The sequence below is a fragment of the Microtus ochrogaster genome, chromosome 6 (genome assembly GCF_000317375.1).
Source record: "Microtus ochrogaster isolate Prairie Vole_2 chromosome 6, MicOch1.0, whole genome shotgun sequence".
NCBI lineage: Eukaryota > Metazoa > Chordata > Mammalia > Rodentia > Cricetidae > Microtus > Microtus ochrogaster.
In genome coordinates, this window is record NC_022013.1 from 21,849,577 (window position 1) to 21,870,607 (window position 21,031).

General features: G+C 39.7%; 1 protein-coding gene across 5 annotated transcripts in view; it reads right to left on the reverse strand.

Moving 5' to 3' along the window:
- The window catches only part of Srgap2 (SLIT-ROBO Rho GTPase activating protein 2), a 225,990-nt gene that overhangs the window by 61,383 nt on the left and 143,576 nt on the right, over window positions 1–21,031 (reverse strand). For all 5 annotated transcript variants that reach the window (XM_013346755.1, XM_005348323.2, XM_026779645.1 and 2 more), the window contains exons 5-7: window positions 11,153–11,215; window positions 3,946–4,161; window positions 3,001–3,129 (exon numbers count right to left, since the gene is read on the reverse strand). In XM_013346755.1, coding sequence (XP_013202209.1) covers window positions 3,001–3,129; window positions 3,946–4,161; window positions 11,153–11,215 — 408 coding nt within the window. The remainder of the gene's footprint in view (window positions 1–3,000; window positions 3,130–3,945; window positions 4,162–11,152; window positions 11,216–21,031) is intronic.

The following is a 21,031-nucleotide window of genomic DNA, read 5'->3' on the forward strand; positions in this document are numbered from 1 at the left end:
AAAAAAAAAAAAAAAAAAAAAAAAAAAAAAAAAAAAAAAAGAGTTGGAACAGTGGTTGCCTTGAAGTTAAGAAAGAAAAACTTTTGAAGTAATGAGAATGTATCTTTCATATTGTCTGTCTCCTTGTTGTGAAATAGTCTCAGAGCCTAGACTACCCTTAATGACCTTAATGCTTCCACCACCCAAGTGCTGAGATTCCAGGTGTATACTGCCATGGGTGGCTCAATGGTACTTATTCTTGATAAAAAAAAAAAAATACAGGTTACAAAAATATGTAAATTTGTCAAAAACTTTTCAAACTGTAACAGTCAAACCAAACAATCAACTTAGTTCATCATTAAATGTAAATTACACATGTAAAGAACATTAAAAAGATAAAATTAAAAAGCGAATCTTGACTTAGGAGACCATTTTTCCCACTTTAATGAACTATGTGCTAAGCTACATTTACTACTTAAGGTAAGGTAAGTCTTGATTCCTGTCCTTTTCTATCTAAAAAGAGACATACAGTGACCATCATTTTAACCTTAACCTCACAGTCACAGTAAGAAACGCATCACACACACATACACACATGCATGTATAAGCACACACACACACACACACACACACACACCTAACATAAAAATTTCAAAAAAAGATCTTAAGACATATAATATTGTGATATGATCTGATATTTTCTACTCTAGTCTAGTTTAATCATTTAAAATAAGTTAAATGTACAAAAATGATTTTATTGCTCCCTTAAAGAATCATGGTTTGAGAAAACTAGAGTGTGTGACTATGTCTTAGGTGAAAACAGTTACATTCTATTTATAACGTTGATGCTGAACACACCTTGCCAATAAATGAACTAAGTGATTATGGAGAATAGTAGTGGTATTGGCTTTTTGGGAGGCAGAGATAGGTGGATCTCTGTGAGTTGAAGGCAAACCTGGTCTACAAAGCAAGTTCCAGGACAGTCAATGCTACACAGAGAAACCCTGTCTCTATAAAACAAAACAAAAACAAAAAATCCCAAAGAACAAAAATAGTAACCTTCGTTCTACAAAAATAAAATACCAAACAAAAAATAAAATAAGATACAGTCAAAATACAACCCAAACAAGAACAAATTTGCTCACGGCCTGGAATGCTGCCACCCTGGACTTGTTCACCACCCCTACACCCATGCCTGTCGAATAAACACTACAAAGGCTGTTTTCTTTTCCAATGTTCTTCAAATCACATCCTATCAAAGTTAGGCTCTCAGCAGGCTACTTATTTATTTTGAGGGAAAAAAGTACAGAATAGTTTGCTTCTTATATGGTTTTTAAGACATCTGCCCATGCTTGATGAAGTGCCTACTTGTTACAAAGGTTGTAATTCATACAGCAAAAGCCTCTTTTCTCCTGAAGTAAGCAATTTATTGAAACTGGTACACATATCCTCTAGAGACAAAAAAAAGAGGACAACCTAGTAAAAGGGGTACAATACCCTGTCTGGTCTAATTTTTAAATCTTATTTATTTTACCAAATGTGGGGTAAATAGCAGAAAGTGAGCACAAAAAGTGACTGTCTTCCTCATGCTGAGAATGGGTCTCCACCAACAGTGAAGCAGAAGAATAAAAGGACTGGTTTAGGGTTTTGACCTCCATTGAAGGACAGTGTTCAGATTGGCATCAACAAGCAGAGAGAACAAAGGAGCCTCAACAGAGACCAAGGCTCCACTTTCCAGCTGAGACAATGATATCTAAGGCGTTAGGAGGCCAAAACCTGCTGATCAAAACTCCCTGCTGAAAGGAAAGCAGGCTGTATTTTAGAGACATTCCCAGCAACCCTGATATAGGGCAGATTTCAACGGTCCAGGTCTTTATTTTACTAGGGGTAGAGGAGTAGGAAATAGAGCAGAGTTCCAGAATAGTTGAGCAGCAAGCCTAAGATGTGTTAACTAATTATACAATAGTGAATCTGAGCCCAGATTCCCCACATGATGTAAAGCACAGCAGGTGTACTTGTGAAGAAACCAAGGTCATGTGCAATTTGGACCAGAATCTTGCAAGCTCAGCTGCTGTTGCCAAGAACCTAAGGCAAACAGCAGGTCTCAGAACTGATACTGCTGGTGTCCTAAGACTGGACTGCTGATGCTCAATCAGCTGGCTCTAGACCCACTTTGGTGGTTGGAAGGAGACATGAGAAAAGGTATGCTTATATAGTTTCATATAAAGCTTGCCCAGGAATTGGGCCAGACTGCAGTCTGCATGTGAGAGACAGTTTAGGACACAGAGATTGAGCAGAAGCAGTAAGAAACCAAAGCAAAGACGAACCCAGGAGGTCAAAGACAAATGGTTGCCTACAAAAAAACATACATGCAAACTAATCCTCTTCTCTCTCTCTTTCATTTTTGCGGCACATCTCAAAAGAGAACAGGGCAGAGTATCAGTAGCATCTGGATGTCTTCTAGACACGACCCTAATCTGCAGCACAGCGCAAACCCATAACCTTGGGCAAGCATGTCTCTTAACTCTCTGGATGACAGATTAAGACAGTAAGGGTGATGTGACAATGAGATGGGAAAACACCAGGAAACAGGAGTGGATATGTAACTATAAGCATGGCATTTTAACTCCTCTTGTTGCTGCTTTCCACAAGCTTCTGACAGTCTGATGTAAGAGACTAGTTTTTGATAAACAGAAGAGCACAGCAGTCATGAACATGGGTTTAGGAATCAGAATTTGGTGTCAATTGTGTCCCATCCTTTTACTAACTCTGGATAAATCACTAAACTCTCTGGGTGTCAGTCAATAGCTACAGAGGGTTGCTTTTCTCTCACGAATGTTGTGCGGCATGAAGACAGTGTAAAGCGCATCCTGCTTCGTTTCAGAAATGCAGTCACTATTTCTCTCTTTCTGTGTTTAGCCTTTTTGAGAACAATTTGAAGATGGTGGCATGATCCGCTGTTTAAAGGTGATGCGCTTACATCAGACATCCAGATGCTCCCACCCCAGCTTTAGTACTTACATCAATAATATCAGACAGGTCATGGATGTAGTACTTGAAGACAGAAGCATTGGTTGCCTCCAAAGCCAGTAAGTACTCATTCCGGGCTTTAATGGCCTTCAGCTTATTCTCTGTGTACTTGGCTTGTCGCTGAAAAGAAAACATACGTTCACTTTTAGTGTTTTTTTTAATAAAAAAATTAAAAATGTTTACTTATTTCATGTGAAGTGGTGTGTGTGTGTGTGTGTGTGTGTGTGTGTGTGTGTGTGTGTGTGTATGTTTAAATGCATACAGGCCTTTGTGTTTTTATGGAAATTGGAGGGCAACTTGTAGGAGTCATCTCTTTCCTATCCTGTGGGTTCCTGGGATTGAACTTGGGTTGTCAGGCTTAGTGAAAAATGCACTTACCTGATGAGCCATCTTGCTGACCAATTTTTAAAAAGAGGTAGAAAACGTTCTGTGAGAGATGAAGGACAGCACATCAAGAGCCTCCACTTGCTGCTACTCCCTGTGTACATCTGCTTTAAGCTGAACTCTAAGTCTGACTAATGAGATGAATGTGGTTTGAGTTTATCTTCACATACTATTCTCCATCCTTGCTGTCACCCTGGAGAGGGTACTTCCATTTCTCCCCCTGAACACTGGTATCTAAACCGAAACACAAGCACCACAGTCTCCCCTGTTTCTCAAAGCAATAAGACATTTCACCTGATTTGGAAAATGAGCTGAGAAAAGTGACTACTGATTCCTGTCAATATACTTGAAGGTAAAGTCTGAGAGTTCATATGCTTAGGTTTTTCCAATAGCCAGGACTCATGGCAAGACAATGAAGGACTCTGGTCAGTAGGCACTAAAGGAACCCAGAGCTATTTTGTTTAGCTCTTCATGATACCTACTGGAAAATTACTACCAATCTTGCCTTCTGAGCACCCCTTTCTGTCTCTACAGTTGCCAGAGCACAAATACCTTCTCCTTCATCTTCTCAATCTTCTTCACCGAGCTCCTTCGGACATGTTTCTCCTCAATGCGGACATTGGCAGTGGAATCAGGGGAGCGTGGAGTTTGCCGGTCCTCTTGCTTCACTGATTTACCAATTTGCTTCTCTTCTTGTTTCTCTGCTTCCTTTAGTTTGCTTTGAGCACTGATACTGTCGGCATTGTACATGTGATATGTTTTCATGACCTGCAAGACATTTTCCACCCAGAGGTCAAGCCAATGGCATCAACTCTATTTTACAGACTAATAGACTCAGCCAGACCTATCCTATATGAAGCAATATTCACATTTTTCTATGGGGAAAACCCAGAAATGTCTGGTTCAGCACATGTATATTAAGGACTACATGTAAGTATAGACTATGTTATTGCAATAATTTCATGTTGATTTTATCATTTTTTACTTTTATTCATCATTATCTGTAAGCATGACCTTTATATTGGCTCAGTAATTTCTATTGCTAAGTCACCTTATAATGCTAAGTAAAACAAAAAATAAGAACACCTCAAAAGACAACATGACCAAAGGTGTAGTCTATATTTTTATAACTTTCAAATATAAAGCAAGGAAGAAGAAAATGTTCCAAAAGTTATGGTCTGCTTTATCTCCATTACACACTTGCTCTCACAGAAATACATCAATAGCAACTGCTACTTGCTGAGCACTTAATATATTTTTGGCTTTGTACCAAGTGACCCCCCCACGTCCCACCCTGTTAGTTTCATTCATGTAACAATCCTACACCCCAGACAATGTCCAGTGAAGGCTGTAGACTGCACAATTCAGGTAAGAGGCAGGAAAGAAGAAATTTCATATAAGTGTAACTGGGATTGGTCACAAGCACAAAGTAATATAAAAGGAAGGCCATAGGGCCAGGTGTGGTGGCACATGTCTTTAATTCCTGCACTCCAGAAGTAGTACAGAAAGATTTCAGTCAGTTCAAGGCCAGCCTAGTCCACATAGCAAACTCCAGGACAGCCGAGACCATACATAGAGACCTTGCCTTTAAAAAATGGGGGGTGAAAGAGGATGTAATTTTCAAATTTTCCAAAGGAGCTATTGTCCAGGAGTTAAATATGATTTTTTAGCAAGAAGGCCAGGAAGATTGAATCTCAGGTAATTTTCAGTGCTCCCAAATATATTACTTCTAGTCACACAGGGGATGACCCTACTTTGCATGAAATTTCTGTTTCCACACAGGCAGCTTCCAAATTAAAACACTTGATAACAAATCAAGCAATTGGAAATTCTTGAGTGCTGAAACTTTGATGCCATGAAGTTTCTTTGAAGAGGAGAAACAGAAAGTCTAGGAGTAGGGTGTACTCTTGTTGGCTGACAACAGAAACACATTACTCAATATTTACAATAATCTCTAGCATTTAGTGCACGCTGTATGCCAGCAGTTTTATGTGTGCTACTTGACTTAATCCTCATGATAATGCTATGAAAGACATGTTGGTATTTCTACTTTTAATGATTAAGGAAGTAAGTCTCAATGACATTACCTACGGCACCCAAAGTCTTCTTTCAACTAGTAAATGGCAGAGTCAGAATTCAAACCTAGGTCTGTCTAACTCCAAAGTCCACACCTTACCTACAAAGTGACAGCCTTCTGCATAGAAATGAAGCTGAACTAGCTGGGAGGCAAGACAAAGGACAGCTGAGGAAATTCCAAAGGGAGAGCTGCTCAACTGAGAGCAGTGCCTCAGTCAGGGGCTGCATAGACCCCAGAGAACAACTGGCAATGTCTGGAAATATTTTTGACTTTAGAAACTTAGAGGTTGCTAGTAGGATACATTGAGAGTCCATAAAGTGTCTGTTTTAGAATGTCAGTGGTGCTGAGGCTGGGGAAAGATGGGACCTTGTGGATGTACTTAGGATTACATGGAGATGCAATAAGGAATAACAAAGAGGTGCAATGCAGTCTCAATTATGTCTCATTTTAGATACAGAGTAATTTAAATATTCACCTTACTCCGAACTGACATTTCCTGGAAGCTCTACTCTGCCTATACTCTGAATACCAACAACCAATGGAATTAAAGAGGCTTTTCTAGGAAGGATCTGACTAGATCACGACTTTTCCTGTTAGGAGGTAAGAAAGGCATCTGCTTTCCTGGCGGAGGAAGGACAGATGAGGAGCTCTTTTTCCTTTTTTCACTTGAATGTAATTAAGGAATTTAATCACTAAAGTAAAGCATTATAACACTAGTTTTTGTGTGTGTTGGTGGTGGGTGGTTTTGAGAAACTCTGTGTAGTCCTGGCTGTCCTGGAATTCATTTTGCAGACCAGGCTGGCCTCATACTCACAGAAATCCACCTTCTGCCTTCCAAGTGCCGGGATTAAATGCATGCACCACCAATGCCCAGTGTTAAAAGTAATTTTTAAAATAGTGAATTTTTATTTTATGAAGTACAGGATAAGGAGGAAACATGGCAAATGGACATGAGAGATCAGAACACTCAAAGAATTCTCGTACTAGATAACAATGAATAAAACAACAGCTTATATTGTTTTTTGCCGTCAAAGAATGTAAAGAAACCTCTCATTGAAAGAAAATAAAACATTATCCAAGCTAAGAAACTGAATTCTCAAAGATAGCATGACTTTTTTCTTTGCTTTCTCTTCCATAGTTGGGAAATGCCATATAAAATGCCTCACTTTAAAATACGAGCAGGCAGCCAAGTGTGATGGCATATGCCTTTAGTCTCAGCATTAGGTAGGCAGAGGCAGTGGATCCCTGGCCTCAAATCTGGTCTACAGAGAGAGTTCCTGAACAGCCAGGGCTACATAGAGAAACTCTGTCTCTAAAGCACCCCCCTCCCACCACCACCCACACACACACACACACACAGACACCGACAGAGACACACACACACACACACACACACACACACACACACACACACACAAGTTCCTAATGTTTTCTAGGATAAGCAAGATCAAGATAGGCAATTTGCAGGAAACACAGTATTAGAGAGAAAAAAAGGGCTGAAAAGTTTATCAATAAGAGCCCTAGAGAGATGAACGAGAATGGAAAAGATACAGCACCATAAACTAAGTCCTCAGTCAGTGAAGGGAGTTAGGGAGAATATAGGGTGAAAAACTGAAGAGTTCTTGGCAACTGGCAATTAAGATTTAATTCTTATTTAATTCTTAAAAACCAAAAAAAAAAAAAAAAGATTTAATTCTTGTACTTCTCCAAGGAGCTTGACCTCCTCTCTAGATATGTAAAGGAATTACCTCATTTTGCTTGCTGCTTCCTCTCTCCCCCAACATGAAAATGAAACGCCTTGAATTTAGCACTCTCTCTTGTCTTTGTGTCCCTAGAGCCTAATGATAGGGTCAAACAGACAAACAGTATCTGGGGACTACTAGCTGACAGTGTTTCAAGGGAACAGGTGCTGACTTTCAATTTAAAGCAGCTCTTCAACCAGCTGCTGCACCAAGTCAAGGAGACATACTCAGGGATTCAGGGACAGTACAGAAGCCTAACACCTCTGGAGTAAAGAAGGTCCCACTATCTCTTCTCTTCTCTTCCCCCTCCCCTCGTTAGCATTTCCTTGGCTCTTCATAGCCAATCCATATGGCTTCCCTGCCTCCATATACACTCTTTCCTGTGGGGCCTTCATGGGATTTTCCAGACACAGCCTCTCTGTACAGTTGAGGCAGACAATCCCAGAGTTCTTTGGGAAACACTGAGCTCTGACTTCAAAGGCATTCCTACAACAGCAGAAAGAAAATGAAAACCATTTTACCCTGGCTTACAAGCTAGCCAGCTCATTGTGATGGAGAGGAGGATAATGGACAGGCATACATACGACAAGAATCACTGGGACTGCTCTCTGAAGAACAGCTGTGGGAAAACTCCTCCTGGCACCAAATGCTAAGTCAGGGAAATCAAAGCCCCTTCAAACAGAAGAGGAAGGTGCAGGGGAGCAGCTGGCTACTTGGTGGGGTTCTTAATCTCTTGTTCAGAGGCATCTTTATTTAGAACTACCTGGGCTCTGCCCCTTGGGTCAACAAGGTTTGAAAGCACTTAGATTATCAACCTTTGAGCAACTGGTCCGCTCAGATGAGTATTCAGGGGTGTTAGGGCAGCTGCAAGAAGAGCACTGAGAAAAAGAGGGTTTCTTAATACCTGGATCTCTTTTCCAGTGACACATGAGTCACAAATAATTTCTGTTGTTGACAGGATCAGTGAAAGCAGAGAGCTTTCTTACATAGAGCAAATAAGGGAAATACTCTTGGAAGAAACTCTCCCTGTTCTTTTCCTAACACCTAAAAAGTTTATGTAAAGCAAATAGCTTTCCAAAGCCAGCATGCAGTAGTATCAACTTCCTACTTGAGGAAACCGCTATCTCATGCAGGGTGACTAACATCCTGCTTTCCTCAAGACTACCAATTCAGCACTAAAAATATGTCCCAGGAAACTGTGTAGCTCTGGCTGGCCTGGAACTCACTGTGTAGATCAGGTTAACCTCGAACTCAACAGATCCACCTGCCTCTGTTTCTCAAGTGCTGAATGATAGTTGTCTGACTACATCTGGCTCTCTCTTATGAGCACGAGGCTAACAAGCAAAAAGGGATGGACAGTCACCCTAATCTCAGGCCTTTTTTCAGATCAGCCCTAAACTAATCTTACTCTACATAAGCAACAATTCTTAATTCCATCCTGCAACTTTTCTAGTGACCTGTATAGAATCTTCAAACTCACTTGACTCTTAACTATAGTTTGATATTTTGGAAGTATGAATTCCTTGATCACTGACAGCCACATGGCATGCAGGTATCAGAATATGGTGTTTGCTGCTGCTTCTGGGCAAGAGTAGGATGGAAAACCCACAAACTTCACATCAACTCTCATCATCATGCTGACTTTTGCAATGGGCGGTATCCCTCTACATGTATGCAGCTCATAGTCTGGACAAGTCTGGACAAGAGAGAACCTTAGGGGTCTAAGTTAGTGGTCTATAGCCAGCACGCACAGGTTTCTCAGTCTCTATTGACATTTGGAGCTGGATAATTATTGTGGTAAACTGTTCTGTACATTGTAGGATGTTAGCAATATACTTGACCCCTACTTTTTAGATGTTACTAGGCTATCAACCCTTCAGATGTGACAACTGAAAACATCAGCAGACATCAGAACACATTCCATTTTGTGGGGGTGGGGGAGAGGAGATCACTCTGCTTAAGACTCATTGTACCAGACTGTTTGGCCCTCTCTAGAACTTCTTGGTGTCCTCTTCTATTTTTCTCTTTTTATTTAGCGGTAAATATCTAAGTCCTATTTGGGACTTAGACAAATGACAAGTATACCAATTCATGGCAAAGCAGGGGTGAGCACACTCACCAAATCTGCATGTGAATGCCAATGAGAAGGCCTTATGCTCTGTATTAACTGAAGGCACATGGTGGTCACAAAAGCAACTAGCCAATACTGATCTGCAGACTAATCGTAGAAGTCTTAACTGACTAGGTAGAGGCCTAATGACCTGAGTTTGATGCCCATATCCCACAAGGTGGCAGGAGAGAATCAACTTCCAAGAACGGTCCCTTATGCACACACAAAACATCTTTTAAAAATAAGTAAGTAGGGAGTGGGGTAAGGTCTCCCAGCTTGTCCTTTATCAGACAAACCAGCAAGCTCCACAGTTTTCTTCCTCATTCCAGCACAATTTATACACTATGACTTGCTTTTTAAATCAAAGCTTATGAAGTGATCTACAACACCGGGTAAACTAAGTTAGTTCTTCCTCCGCTGCCTCACTGCAAACGTAGTATGCTGGGTCTGAGCTGGTCTGAGGTTTGCTGCTTGACTTCTGAACAACAGCAGCAAATAGCAAAGGCCCAAGAAGCCTTGTATTGGGAAAGGAAAAGGAGTCCTATAATAACGTGTCACTTGTCCTAGAGAATTCTCTAGGGAAGCAAGTCTCAGCTCTTCTTGGTATCTTTGAGATGCTCTAAAAATAAAGAGAAGTAAAGCAATGAAAAGATAAGGTTCAGGAAACTCATTCAGTTTGAAAATGGCTTACAATGTCATGCTTCTATTTTTAAAAAGTATTAACTTCATTTGAGAGAAATGAAAACTTGGGGTACAAAAAGTACCAGCTATTATTTGGCTTCAGAGTATAAGAGTCACAGAGTAGAAATTCAAAACAATTGGAGCATCACTGGAGGCAAATTATGACCACTCTGCTCTATTTACCAACAGTTGCCATGACATAATGGCCACACCTAGGCTTCTGGAACAAGAATGTGGAATTCTCTGATCTCAAATGCTTGTGACGCACGTTACCACTGCCTGCCCATCCTGTGAAGGAAGGGGGTGAAGCAAGGAAGGGGTAAGAGGGAGTGAGGCAGAAGCAAATACAGAAAATCATTTTCACCTTCCAAAAGAGTAGGGCAACTCTGGAAAATTAGACGCAGTGTTGAGACAATCAAACTTTGGAAAGGGTCTATAAAAGCTTCAAGTTGTACAACTGAAGCATTCCTTCTATGACAACAGGAACTTTCTTGGTGGGTGCATGTTTTCAATATAACTAATAAAACATAACTGAGACAAAATAACCACCAGCCTTTCTGGGGAACATAGCATATATCTGCCTATGAGACTGCAGTCTGAGAGAGTTTGAAGTAGACTCGCTGTTTCTTCCAAGTCCATAGCTTACCTCTCTGCTGTGTTTTTGCAACACTCTCTTGGCCTGAAACGGTACTTCACATTGCAGACGTTAGGAATCTGTGCTTCCCTTTACAGAATCTGCTCTAACTCAAACCACAATGAATATAAGATCTGATGCATAACTTAAGACTATACATGTTTTCCAACAAGAAGTAGTGCAATGTAGGCTACATTCTTTGCCATGAAGTTTGGGGTTCCTAGCTTGTTGGTAATGGTGACAGCTGTGCTGGTAACCTAGCCCTTCACTGCTCTCTTTCAGTGGTGCCCCAGATGAAGTCACAATAAGATTGCACAACTGGAAAAAATATTTTTGGCTCATTTGGTTTAGAAAAAAATTGAGTGTGGAAAATATATGGGTGGGGTCACCCCCAATAGGGAATGTGCACTGTCCTTAGCCTCAACTGAGTTCTGTTGTTGACATGATTATGGCTGCAAACTCTCAAATGCTGCCTCTCTCTATGATCACAAAGCCAGGCGGTCGATCTGATTTACCGAATAAAGCTCGTTCAGGACCTTCATCAAATCATCTTGGAGCTGCTGGCCAACTTCTTTACTCTGTAAAGAAAAGAGGAAGGAAGGTTAATTGAAAAACAGAAGGAGATGGGAGGTGCAGCAAAGGCAAGAGCAGCACAGCCTCTGCAAATGACACAGACTCAATTACAGCCCATTATTTAACCTAGCAAATCAGATAACCAATTATGGTCAGATTACTCAAAGAGTTTTAATGAAATGAAACGAGCCCTTTCTATAGCCCAGTAAAGGTAATCATGTAGAGGGAAAATGGGTTATAGCCTTTGACTTTTCAATTGGTCCCAAAAGGAGGCCTGAGAGCCACATCCTACCTAGCAACTGTGGTTAGGTAGACAATGCTTTCTCAGATATTTGCAGGCAAACACTCCATTGGATTACTAAGGAAATTAAGATGTACACTATGATGAGACAAAGAAAAGGATTAAATATTCAGGGACTCCAAAAGACCTTAAACTCAACAGAAAACTCCAAGCAGGAAGATACTGTACTTCTAACCTGACAGCACACAAACCGCAGCAAGCTAGGATCCACAGGATTGGCTTGCACATTCCTTCTCCATAGAAGGAAAAACCACCTAAAATTGAGTGCATTTGTTTTTCCTGGCACACATGTTAAGGGTCATCCAATTCTTACTTGCTTCATTTCTTTCCCAAATTCCCAAGGCAGTAGTTCTTCAACAATGACTTCTTGCAACATTTAGTTAATACTACCTGACTCTATAATATATGTTGAGGAGTGTCTTACTGGCTAATTCTGAGCAGCAGTAGCTCTCTGATACTTGCTGCTGCCCACCGTAGGTTGGCATCTAACCACACAGAATAGTAGGAACAAAAGAATGAGGAAGCAGGAAAGAAATGTGTCTTCTATTCTGAATGTTAGAAGTCAAGCCTAAGAAGGCAGAGAATAAAAACAATTGGTACTGCCAAGGTACTGTCCTTCAGATAACTACAACACTCAAGCACACTTCTAAATTTTTACTTATTCATACTGAGAATTGAACCTGAGGTCTCATGAATGCCAGGCCAGGACTCTACCGCTGGGCTGGATCTCCAACCCCTACATGACACTCTCCATAGCTCATTTTCTGGGCAGGGGATGAGTCCTTTCATTCATACTGCTTCTTTCAAGGTGTGTGTACTGTGTGCATACACATGTTCCCACACCCCACTGCAGGGCACACTGGGGACAGAGAAGTCTTGCATGAGTCAGCTATCTCCAACATGGAGTTTCTGGGCATCAAGCTCGGGTTGCCGGGTTTGTTAGCAAGTGTCTTTATCCACTGAATTATCTTGCCATCCCAAGCCTGAACATTTTAAAACTGTTTTACCACTTTACTATTGAGGCGGTCTTTGCTCTTCTTTTTCCTATTAAGTTATTCATTATGGAATATAACACAGGTGTGACTTCTATCATGAATAGCTATATGTTTTGAACTTGATAATTTTAAAAACAAGCTGGAAGGACCCTAAAATTAGCAAATATAAAAGTTGCTGCTAGTCTTAGCTTTCCTATCATCTGATATATTTGTTATATTACCGTTTTGACAAAATACCTCTCAAGAAGCAATTTAAGGAAGGCATGGTTTATTGTGGCTTATAGTTCAAGAGGATACATTCCATCTTGGTGGGGAAGGCATGGTAACAGGAATGGAGAAGCTGGCAAGTCAGGAAGCAGAGAATGATCAGTCTGTGAAGATGGGTTATAAAACTTCAAGGTCTGATACCCATGACCCACTTCTTCCAGGAAGCTTCCAACTCCTAAAGGCTCCATAACCTTCCCAAATCTTCCCATCATCTGGGAGACAAACTCATGAGCCTATGAAGAACATTTCATATTCAAACCACACCACTTGCTATAATTTATCTGCTCCGGGCTTAATTTCTCTTCTGTAAAATGAAAGTCTTTCTTACTATAAGATCTGGAACTTAAAAACAACTGGAGAAAAGCACAGGGAAGATATTTTAAGATATAGCATTTGCAAGGACTTTCTGAAAAGAACTCCACTAGCACAGGAAATAATCTTAAAAACTGAGAAAGTTTTTAAGGCGGTGGTGGCGCACACCTTTAATCCCAGCACTCGGGAGGCAGAGACAGGCGGATCTCTGTGAGTTCAAAGCCAGCCTGGTCTACAAGAGCTAGTTCCAGGATAGGAACCAAAAGCTACAGAGAAACCCTGCCTCGAAAATAAAAAAAAAAAAAAAAAAAAAAAAAACAACTGAGAAAGTGGATTACATCAAATTTAAAAAGCATTTTGTATAGCAAAGGAATCAACCACCAGAGTAAAGAGAGCCTACAGAATGGGAGAAAAGTCTTTTCCAAGTATGCATCCAAGTAGAATCCACAAATACCTTAAAAAATTAAACACCCATATAAGTGATATTCCATTTCAAACCCAAGACAAATGCCTCAGATGCCTATTAAACACACCCCAAAGCCCAAATCATCTAACCAATAAATGGGCTAGTGAACTGAACAGATATTTCCTAAAGGAAGAAATTCAAGTGGCCAGTAAGTATTTAAAAAAAAATATTCAATATTCTTAGCCATCAGAGAAATGCAAATTAAATTGCTTTTAGATTTCATCACACTCCAATAAGAATGGTGTCATAAGACAACAGTAACAGCAAATGCTGGGTTCTCAAAAACTAAAACAGAGCTCAATGGCCCAGCTATACCAATCTTGGGAATATACTTGAAGGACTATAAGTAAACGTACCAGAGACACATGTATATACATGCTTATTGTTGCACTATTTATAATAGACAGAAAATGGAACTATCCTAGATATCCATCAACACATGAATATGGAAATAAAATATGCATATACACAAGAAAATTTATGTAGTCATAAAGAAAAGTGAAGTCATGACTTTTGAAAGAAAATGGATGTAACTGGAAACTACATGAAGTGAAATAAGTCAGACTCAGAAAAGTAAATACCACAGTTGTTCTCTCACAAAGAATCCTGATTTAAAATTGCCTGTGCAGGCTATGAAACTAGAAAGAATATTATGAAAGGGGAGGAAAAGATTTTAAGAGAGCTGGGAAATAGAGTAATGGAATACATGTAATAAGAAAGCAGAAGTTGGTGTCAACTGGAGGAAGAAAGGGAAAGAGCTGGAGAGAGGAACATAGGAAGAACTCGGAGGGAGGGAAACAAGTGAGAGCAAAATATAATGACATATATGTATTAAGGTGCCAGCAAAAGCCAGGCAGTGGTGGTGCACGCCTTTAATCTCAGCACTCAGAAGGCAGAGGCAGGTGGCTCTCTGTGAATTTGAGGCCAGTCTGATCTATAGAGTGAGTTCTAAGACAGCCAATGCCACCCAGAAAAAACAAAGGGGGGGCAGAACTAAACTCATTGCTTCATATGCTAACCTAAAATATTAATTAAAAATTAAGACCTTTACCAAATGTCCTAGTTTGGTTTCTCTGATTCTATGATAAAACATTGCTCAAAATTAGCTTAGGGGGAGGAAGGGTTAATTTGGCTTCTATAGCCCAATGTCCACTATTGAGGGAAGCCAGGGCAGGAGCTAAAGCAGGAACTGAAGAGGACCATGGAGGAAAGTTGCTTACTGGTTAGCTTCCAGGCCCACCTGCCTAGAAATGGTACTGCCCACAGTGAGCTAAGCCCTCCTACGTCAATGAGCAATTTAAAAATGTCTCACAGATATGCCACAAGACAATCTGACAGGGATAATTCTTCAACTGGGGCTTCCTCTTCCCAGCTGACTCTAGGATTGTGTCAAACTGACAGATGAAGCTTACTATGACACCAACCTCTACCATTCTATGGTTCTACACGATGTTTTATTGTAAGAAACATTAAGTATTAGTCTTTTTTTTGTCAAATACATGCAACGAGTTCAAATCTCCTCCACCTTGTAAGACTTTTATATAAAGGCTTTAATCACCCACCTAGTAAAATGGATTCATACAAAGGCTCCCCTGTATTCTTGGATCTTATGTGGCTGGGCCCTTTCTTATTTCCTTTGTGCTGATTCTTATAAAGCTAGCCAGTGGTGAAAGACTGAAGTGGGAGGGACCCTATCCAATGGAAAAGACAGCCACCACTTGCTTTAGAATAAAAATCAAGAATATTTCTTGGCCTTGTGTGCTTGATCAGAAATAAACTTTTTCTTGTTTACTCTTGATCAACATCAAATTTCTGCCTTATAGAGACTTCATTTGGAATGGCAGTCTCTTTCTTGGGGGCTCGAATGTATTTCTAACAGTATGTTCATATTAGAGACAAACAGGCTGGCTTCAGATCAGACTAAAAGGCAATGCACAAGTTCTCTGCAAGGCCCCAGATGCTAGCAAAAATGAAAGCTTCAGGGATATCTTGCCTGTTTTAGATTTTCCATTCTTTCATTCAGTAACCTGGGAAAGAAAGCAGTCTTCAAATGCTGGGAAAAGCCACAAGAAAGAATGGACAAGAAAGAATGCCTCTCATCTACAACTTCACCCTGCAGCCCCTTCCACGGTGAGGAATAGAGGAACAAGTAGGTGAAGAGAGGAGAAAATGACTCACCATCTGCCTCAGAGTCAAGGTCAGAGGTGACCACGAGTATCACTATCAACTGCCGACCCTCCCAGCTCCAGCAGCTCCCCTTGCCAGAGCCTTCCAGTCTTTCTCACCCCATCCTTGTCTAAATGGCAAAGGTTAAATGAGATTGGACCTGAATCCTATGCTATGTTGCTTAGCTGTGACTTAAACTAGTAGGAGTCCAGCAGTGGAAGAGGAAGGGAGGGGGAGAGGAGGGAAAGTCTAACCAATAAAATAGCAATTAAGACAGGCAGATGTTTCCTTTTGTATTCTGATTAGTCGGGAGAACCAATGAACTATTATCCTTGTTTATTTGAACAAGCAGCTGAAGCAATCAGATTTACCGCTCCCGTCTGGCTGGGTTAGGTAGCTAGCTCAGTTAAAATATACAATTAAAGCTCCTAACAGGAGTAACGCTGACCCAGAAGACAGGCAGGAATTGGCCAGTGTCTCTCCTTTCACAGATGATAAAAGGGCCACCTGTTCTCTATCTCAGAAGCCTCAGCAGTATGCCTTCAGGAAAAGCAAGGCATCAGGAAGTGCTTCCGTGCAGACCTCTTCAGGGGGGTTAAAGGAGCTGGGAGGCTAACATGCAGCCCCACCCAAAGACAAGGAGCACATTTGTTCCTAGGAACAACAAAGCTGATCCAGCCAAGAACAAGACAATGAGGGCTGCAGAGCTTTCCCTTCTCTATAAAGAAGCAAAGGAGTTTCTAGGCAGTGGAGAAAAGGGATTTACAGTGCAGTCTTTGTGCACCAACACACGGCCTGGATCTCTTTTCTTTAAAATTTCTTGGAAGAGAATGAGTCATCTAAACATTGCAGGAAACCAAACAGAAGTTGGGGGTGGTTAACTTTGGGTAAAGTTTTTCTTTTGAAAGTTTGCATAGTTATCTGAAAGAAAGAAAGAAAGAAAGAAAGAAAGAAAGAAAGAAAGAAAGAAAGAAAGAAAGAAAGAAAGAAAGAAGAAAGAAAGACGAAAGGTAGCTAAATTTAGAATAGAAATGTGACATAATTAACAATAGAATAGGAAGTGTGATGGTGTACTCAGATCTGGATCTTTTATTTTGAAACTTATCATAACCTTTCTTGGCCTGAGTGGAAGCCCCACTCTGCCTACTAACTATTTGATTTTCTACTTATTCAGACTAGCATAGCATAATTTGCCTATCTACACTACAAAACTTTTACTAGGCACAAAAATCTCTCCTTATTTGTGTGTATTTACGAAAACATTTTTCTGCCATGTGGTAGGAGCTAATTTCAGTTGGTCCCAAGGCTGAAGCTGTCAGCAGGTATAAACAACAGGGTCATTTAATTCGGTGACATGAGACTGTATCAGCAGTTTTCCAAAAAAGAATCCAATTTTCAAGTGCACAAATCTCCATCAGTGCTAGCATCCTCTCTTCACCCCAAAGATACATCAGAGGCCAACTGTTCAAAAAAAAAAATCTAGTTTAAAACTAAATTGACATTTCCAGACCACAGAGGAAAGGGTTATAATGTTCTATTAAGCTCTGCAACAGGAGGCATGCCACCAAATCCAGGGTGGAGGTTTCAGAGGCAGTCTATTTCAAAGAGGCCGAGTTCCTGAGTGGGCAGTACTTTGCCCAGAATTCTTTGAAAGGTTAGGAGTGGTCTATTAGATATCAGGGGCAATGTTAGTGATGGTGGTAACTGAACCTGGCTGACCTCTCCCATCCAGTTCTTTCAACAAAAGAATGGTGCAGTGGAGGCTATTGCTGCAGGGGCGCAGAGTAGTGACTTAGCAGGTCAGAGCTGAGAAACAACTTCTGAATTTCCCTTCAAAATGTGTATTAAAATGGTCTTGCTAATCTCCATTCACTCACTGATGAATCAACAATAACTCTAGGTCGAGCTCTATTAGGACCTTATATTCTGGGGAGATCAAGATCATACAATATACGAACACAGTGCTAGGGGTATGTTTTGGTGGTAGAAGCCTTGCTTACCAGCTCAAGGCCTCAGTGGTGAATCTCTAGTGTGAAAAATGCTAACAATAATAGTAATTACATTGCAGCACACATATTTTAAAGAAAGGTTGGCTTGGAGTTGCCATGTGAGAGACACTGGGAGTGCTTTGACATTCTGAATATGCGTAGGAGGCAAGGATATTCAGTTCTGAAATTATAATCCAGTATGTCTACAATGAAAACCTACATGTAGTGCATAGTGCCTTACTGCATTTCATATTCTTTTCTATTTTTTAAATACTAGTCATAACTCATAAATTTAAAGCAGTAGTGATAGGATTAGAGCCCACCAACCAAGACAGGAGCTAAATAACTTCTCCTCTTGAGATAGTTGATTACGGTTCAAAGTAGGTTTAGGTTTAATTACTGGATTCTGACAAGGGGAAAGACAGCTGGATTTAGAGAACGTAAAAAAAAACCAGCAAATATTTATAGAACATCTATTTTATGTCATATACTTGTGGCTTAAATATAAAACAGACTGTTTAAAAGTCTGCTGAGAAAGACACTGACCTGATGTCTGAGCCTATCAGAATGCAATTCTTTCCATCTCAAAGGCATTAGCAGAAATGGAATGATCTTAGTTGAAGGATTGTTTTCCTTATCTCAGTCCAGCTTGCCAGAAACAGAAATCTGAGTTCTTAAAAATCCAGTTGTTATATAGTAAATCCTCCTCCTTTGCACTTGCCTCTCTAATTACAAATGGCTGTTTCAGTTATGAAGACACTGCTTCAGTATAAGTCAATCTCAAAAGCTTCCATACTGGCTAAAAAATAATGTTTGAAATCTTCTGAGTTTGTAAGCACCACATAAAACAACTTCACCAATAGCCGCTTCACTCAGAAGTTAGTGGGCACAGCTACATTTTCCCGGGAAAAGTCGTCTTACAAAAGAAACCTGACATACTATAGATCTGATATAACTTGTTACAGATTCTGTCCAATTATCTAAAAAAAAACACAGTGTTAGAAAACCCAAAGCCACTAAAATATAAAACCACTGAAAATCAATGGAGCAGATATATTTCTCTTGAGAAGTTTATACCTGTATCTTGGTTATATACTCCAATTCATTTATTTGCTTGTTTGAGACTCAGGCTGGTCTCAGTCTTCCTCTGTAGCCAAAAATTATCTTTTAAGCTTTTGAACCCTCCTGTCTTCACCTCCCATGTGCTGGGGTTACAAGCCTACACTACCATACCTTAATTACTGTCCTTTTCTAAAGCATGTCTCTGTCTCTGTCTCTGTCTCTCTCTCTCTGTATCTCAATTTTGCCTAAATCTACATCAAATTCTTTAAAAAAAAAAAACTCAAAACAGTAAAACAAACAAAACCCAAAAAACTAAATGGAAAAAAACAGATATATCCCAAATCAATAATAATACAGTGTGATTTTGATAACCTATTCTCATATTTAAATAGGCCATCCATGTAGGTGCCAGAGAGGTCAAGAACATTTACACGAAAGCCCATAGAATCAACTAACCTGGGCTCATAGGGGTTCAGAGACTGAACTGACAACCAGGTAGCCTGCAGGGGACTGACCTAGTCCTTCTGCATATATGTGACAGCTCCTAACAGTGGGAGCAGGGGCTGTCTCTAACTCTTCTGCCAGTTTTTGGTACCCTATTCCTCACACTGGGTTGTCTTGCCCGGCCTTAACAGAAGGAGAAAGGGACCTGCTTAGTCTTACTGCAACTTAATATACCATACTTCATGAATATCCATGAGGGGCCTGCCCTTTTCTGAATAGAAATGGAAGAGGAGGAGTGGAATGAGAGACAGGGAGGGGTGGGGAGTAAGAACTGGGAGGCAAGGAGGGAGTGGAAATTTGTAGTCGGGATGTAAAATAAATCAATACATTTATAAATAAATAAAATCCATACCAAAATCCAGCAAAGAAGCCTCGGGACTAAACTACACAATAGCTCAACTGGATTTAGCAGATAAATACAGAATAGTCTATCTAAAAATTATAGAACACAAGTCCTCAGCATTTCATGTACCCCCCCTAAAGTATGCCACATTCTAGCCACAAAGGAAGTCTTATACAAAAAAATCTGGATTAAAATTAATTATGTCTTATCCTATCAGAGTAGAATTAAACAAGAAAACAATAGTAACAAGAATCGTAGAAATTATTTTAAAATATGTATATGTAAAAATATACTCTAAGATGAGAAATTAGAAATTTTAAAATTCTTGGAATCAAATGAAAATAAAATCAAAACTTACCAGAACATCTGGGATACAGCTCAGGTAGTTTTAAGAAGAAAATTTACAGCTATGAGTACTTATATTAAAAAATGTACAAAACAACAACAACAAAAACCCAAACCTAATAATAATTGCTTTAGGACCTTAGAAAAAAAACAAGAACATACCAAACCCCAAAGCAGTGGACAATAAGATACAATGGAAATAAAAGCAGAAGTTAATAAAATGGACACTAAAAGAGCAATACAAAGAATCAAAGAGTTGGGTTTTTTTGTAAAAATAAACAAGACTGACAAAATATTAGCTGATGACAAACTATTAGTCTTCTATTTATAAACAGAAGTCTCAAATTTATAAAATTAAGAGATGAAAAGAGGGAGGCTACTATAGATTCCAACAATATCCACAGAATCATTAGTAGTTAGTATGAAAAATTATATCTCTGAAAATTTAGAAGAAATGGGCAAATTTCTGTCCTGGGCTATTAATGTTAAATAAAGAAGACACAAACAGGTCAAACAGATCTGTAACAGTAACTGAGAATGGAGTAACAACATCTCCCAACAAGGAAAATGTCAGGATCAAAAGAATTTGCCACCAAATTTTACGAAGAGTTTCAAGAAAAGTGAACACCAATGCTCTCAAATCTGTTCCATTACCAGGAAGGGAGGGAACACTGTGTTAAACTTCCTATAAGCTACCATTACCTTGATAACCAAACCAGGCAAGACACAACACAGACACAAAAACTGTTGCAAACTGAATTTAAAAATGCATTAAGATCATACACATGACTAAGTTTTGTTTTTATTTCAGGGGTTTAGTTCAACATTCAAAACATTAACTATGACATAGTAGATTTAAGGACAGAGTCACATGAGCATCAAACAAACACCCCTAACAAAATTCAACATCCCTTCATGATAAAAGCTCAGAAGAAACAAGAAAAACAAAACAAAAAACTTCAGTATAATAAAAAGCTGCCTGGCAATCTTGTCTACTTCCCCTACCCAGGAGGATAGCTATATGTTTTTCTTTGGGTTCACCTTCTTATTTAGCTTCTTTAGGATATCAAAA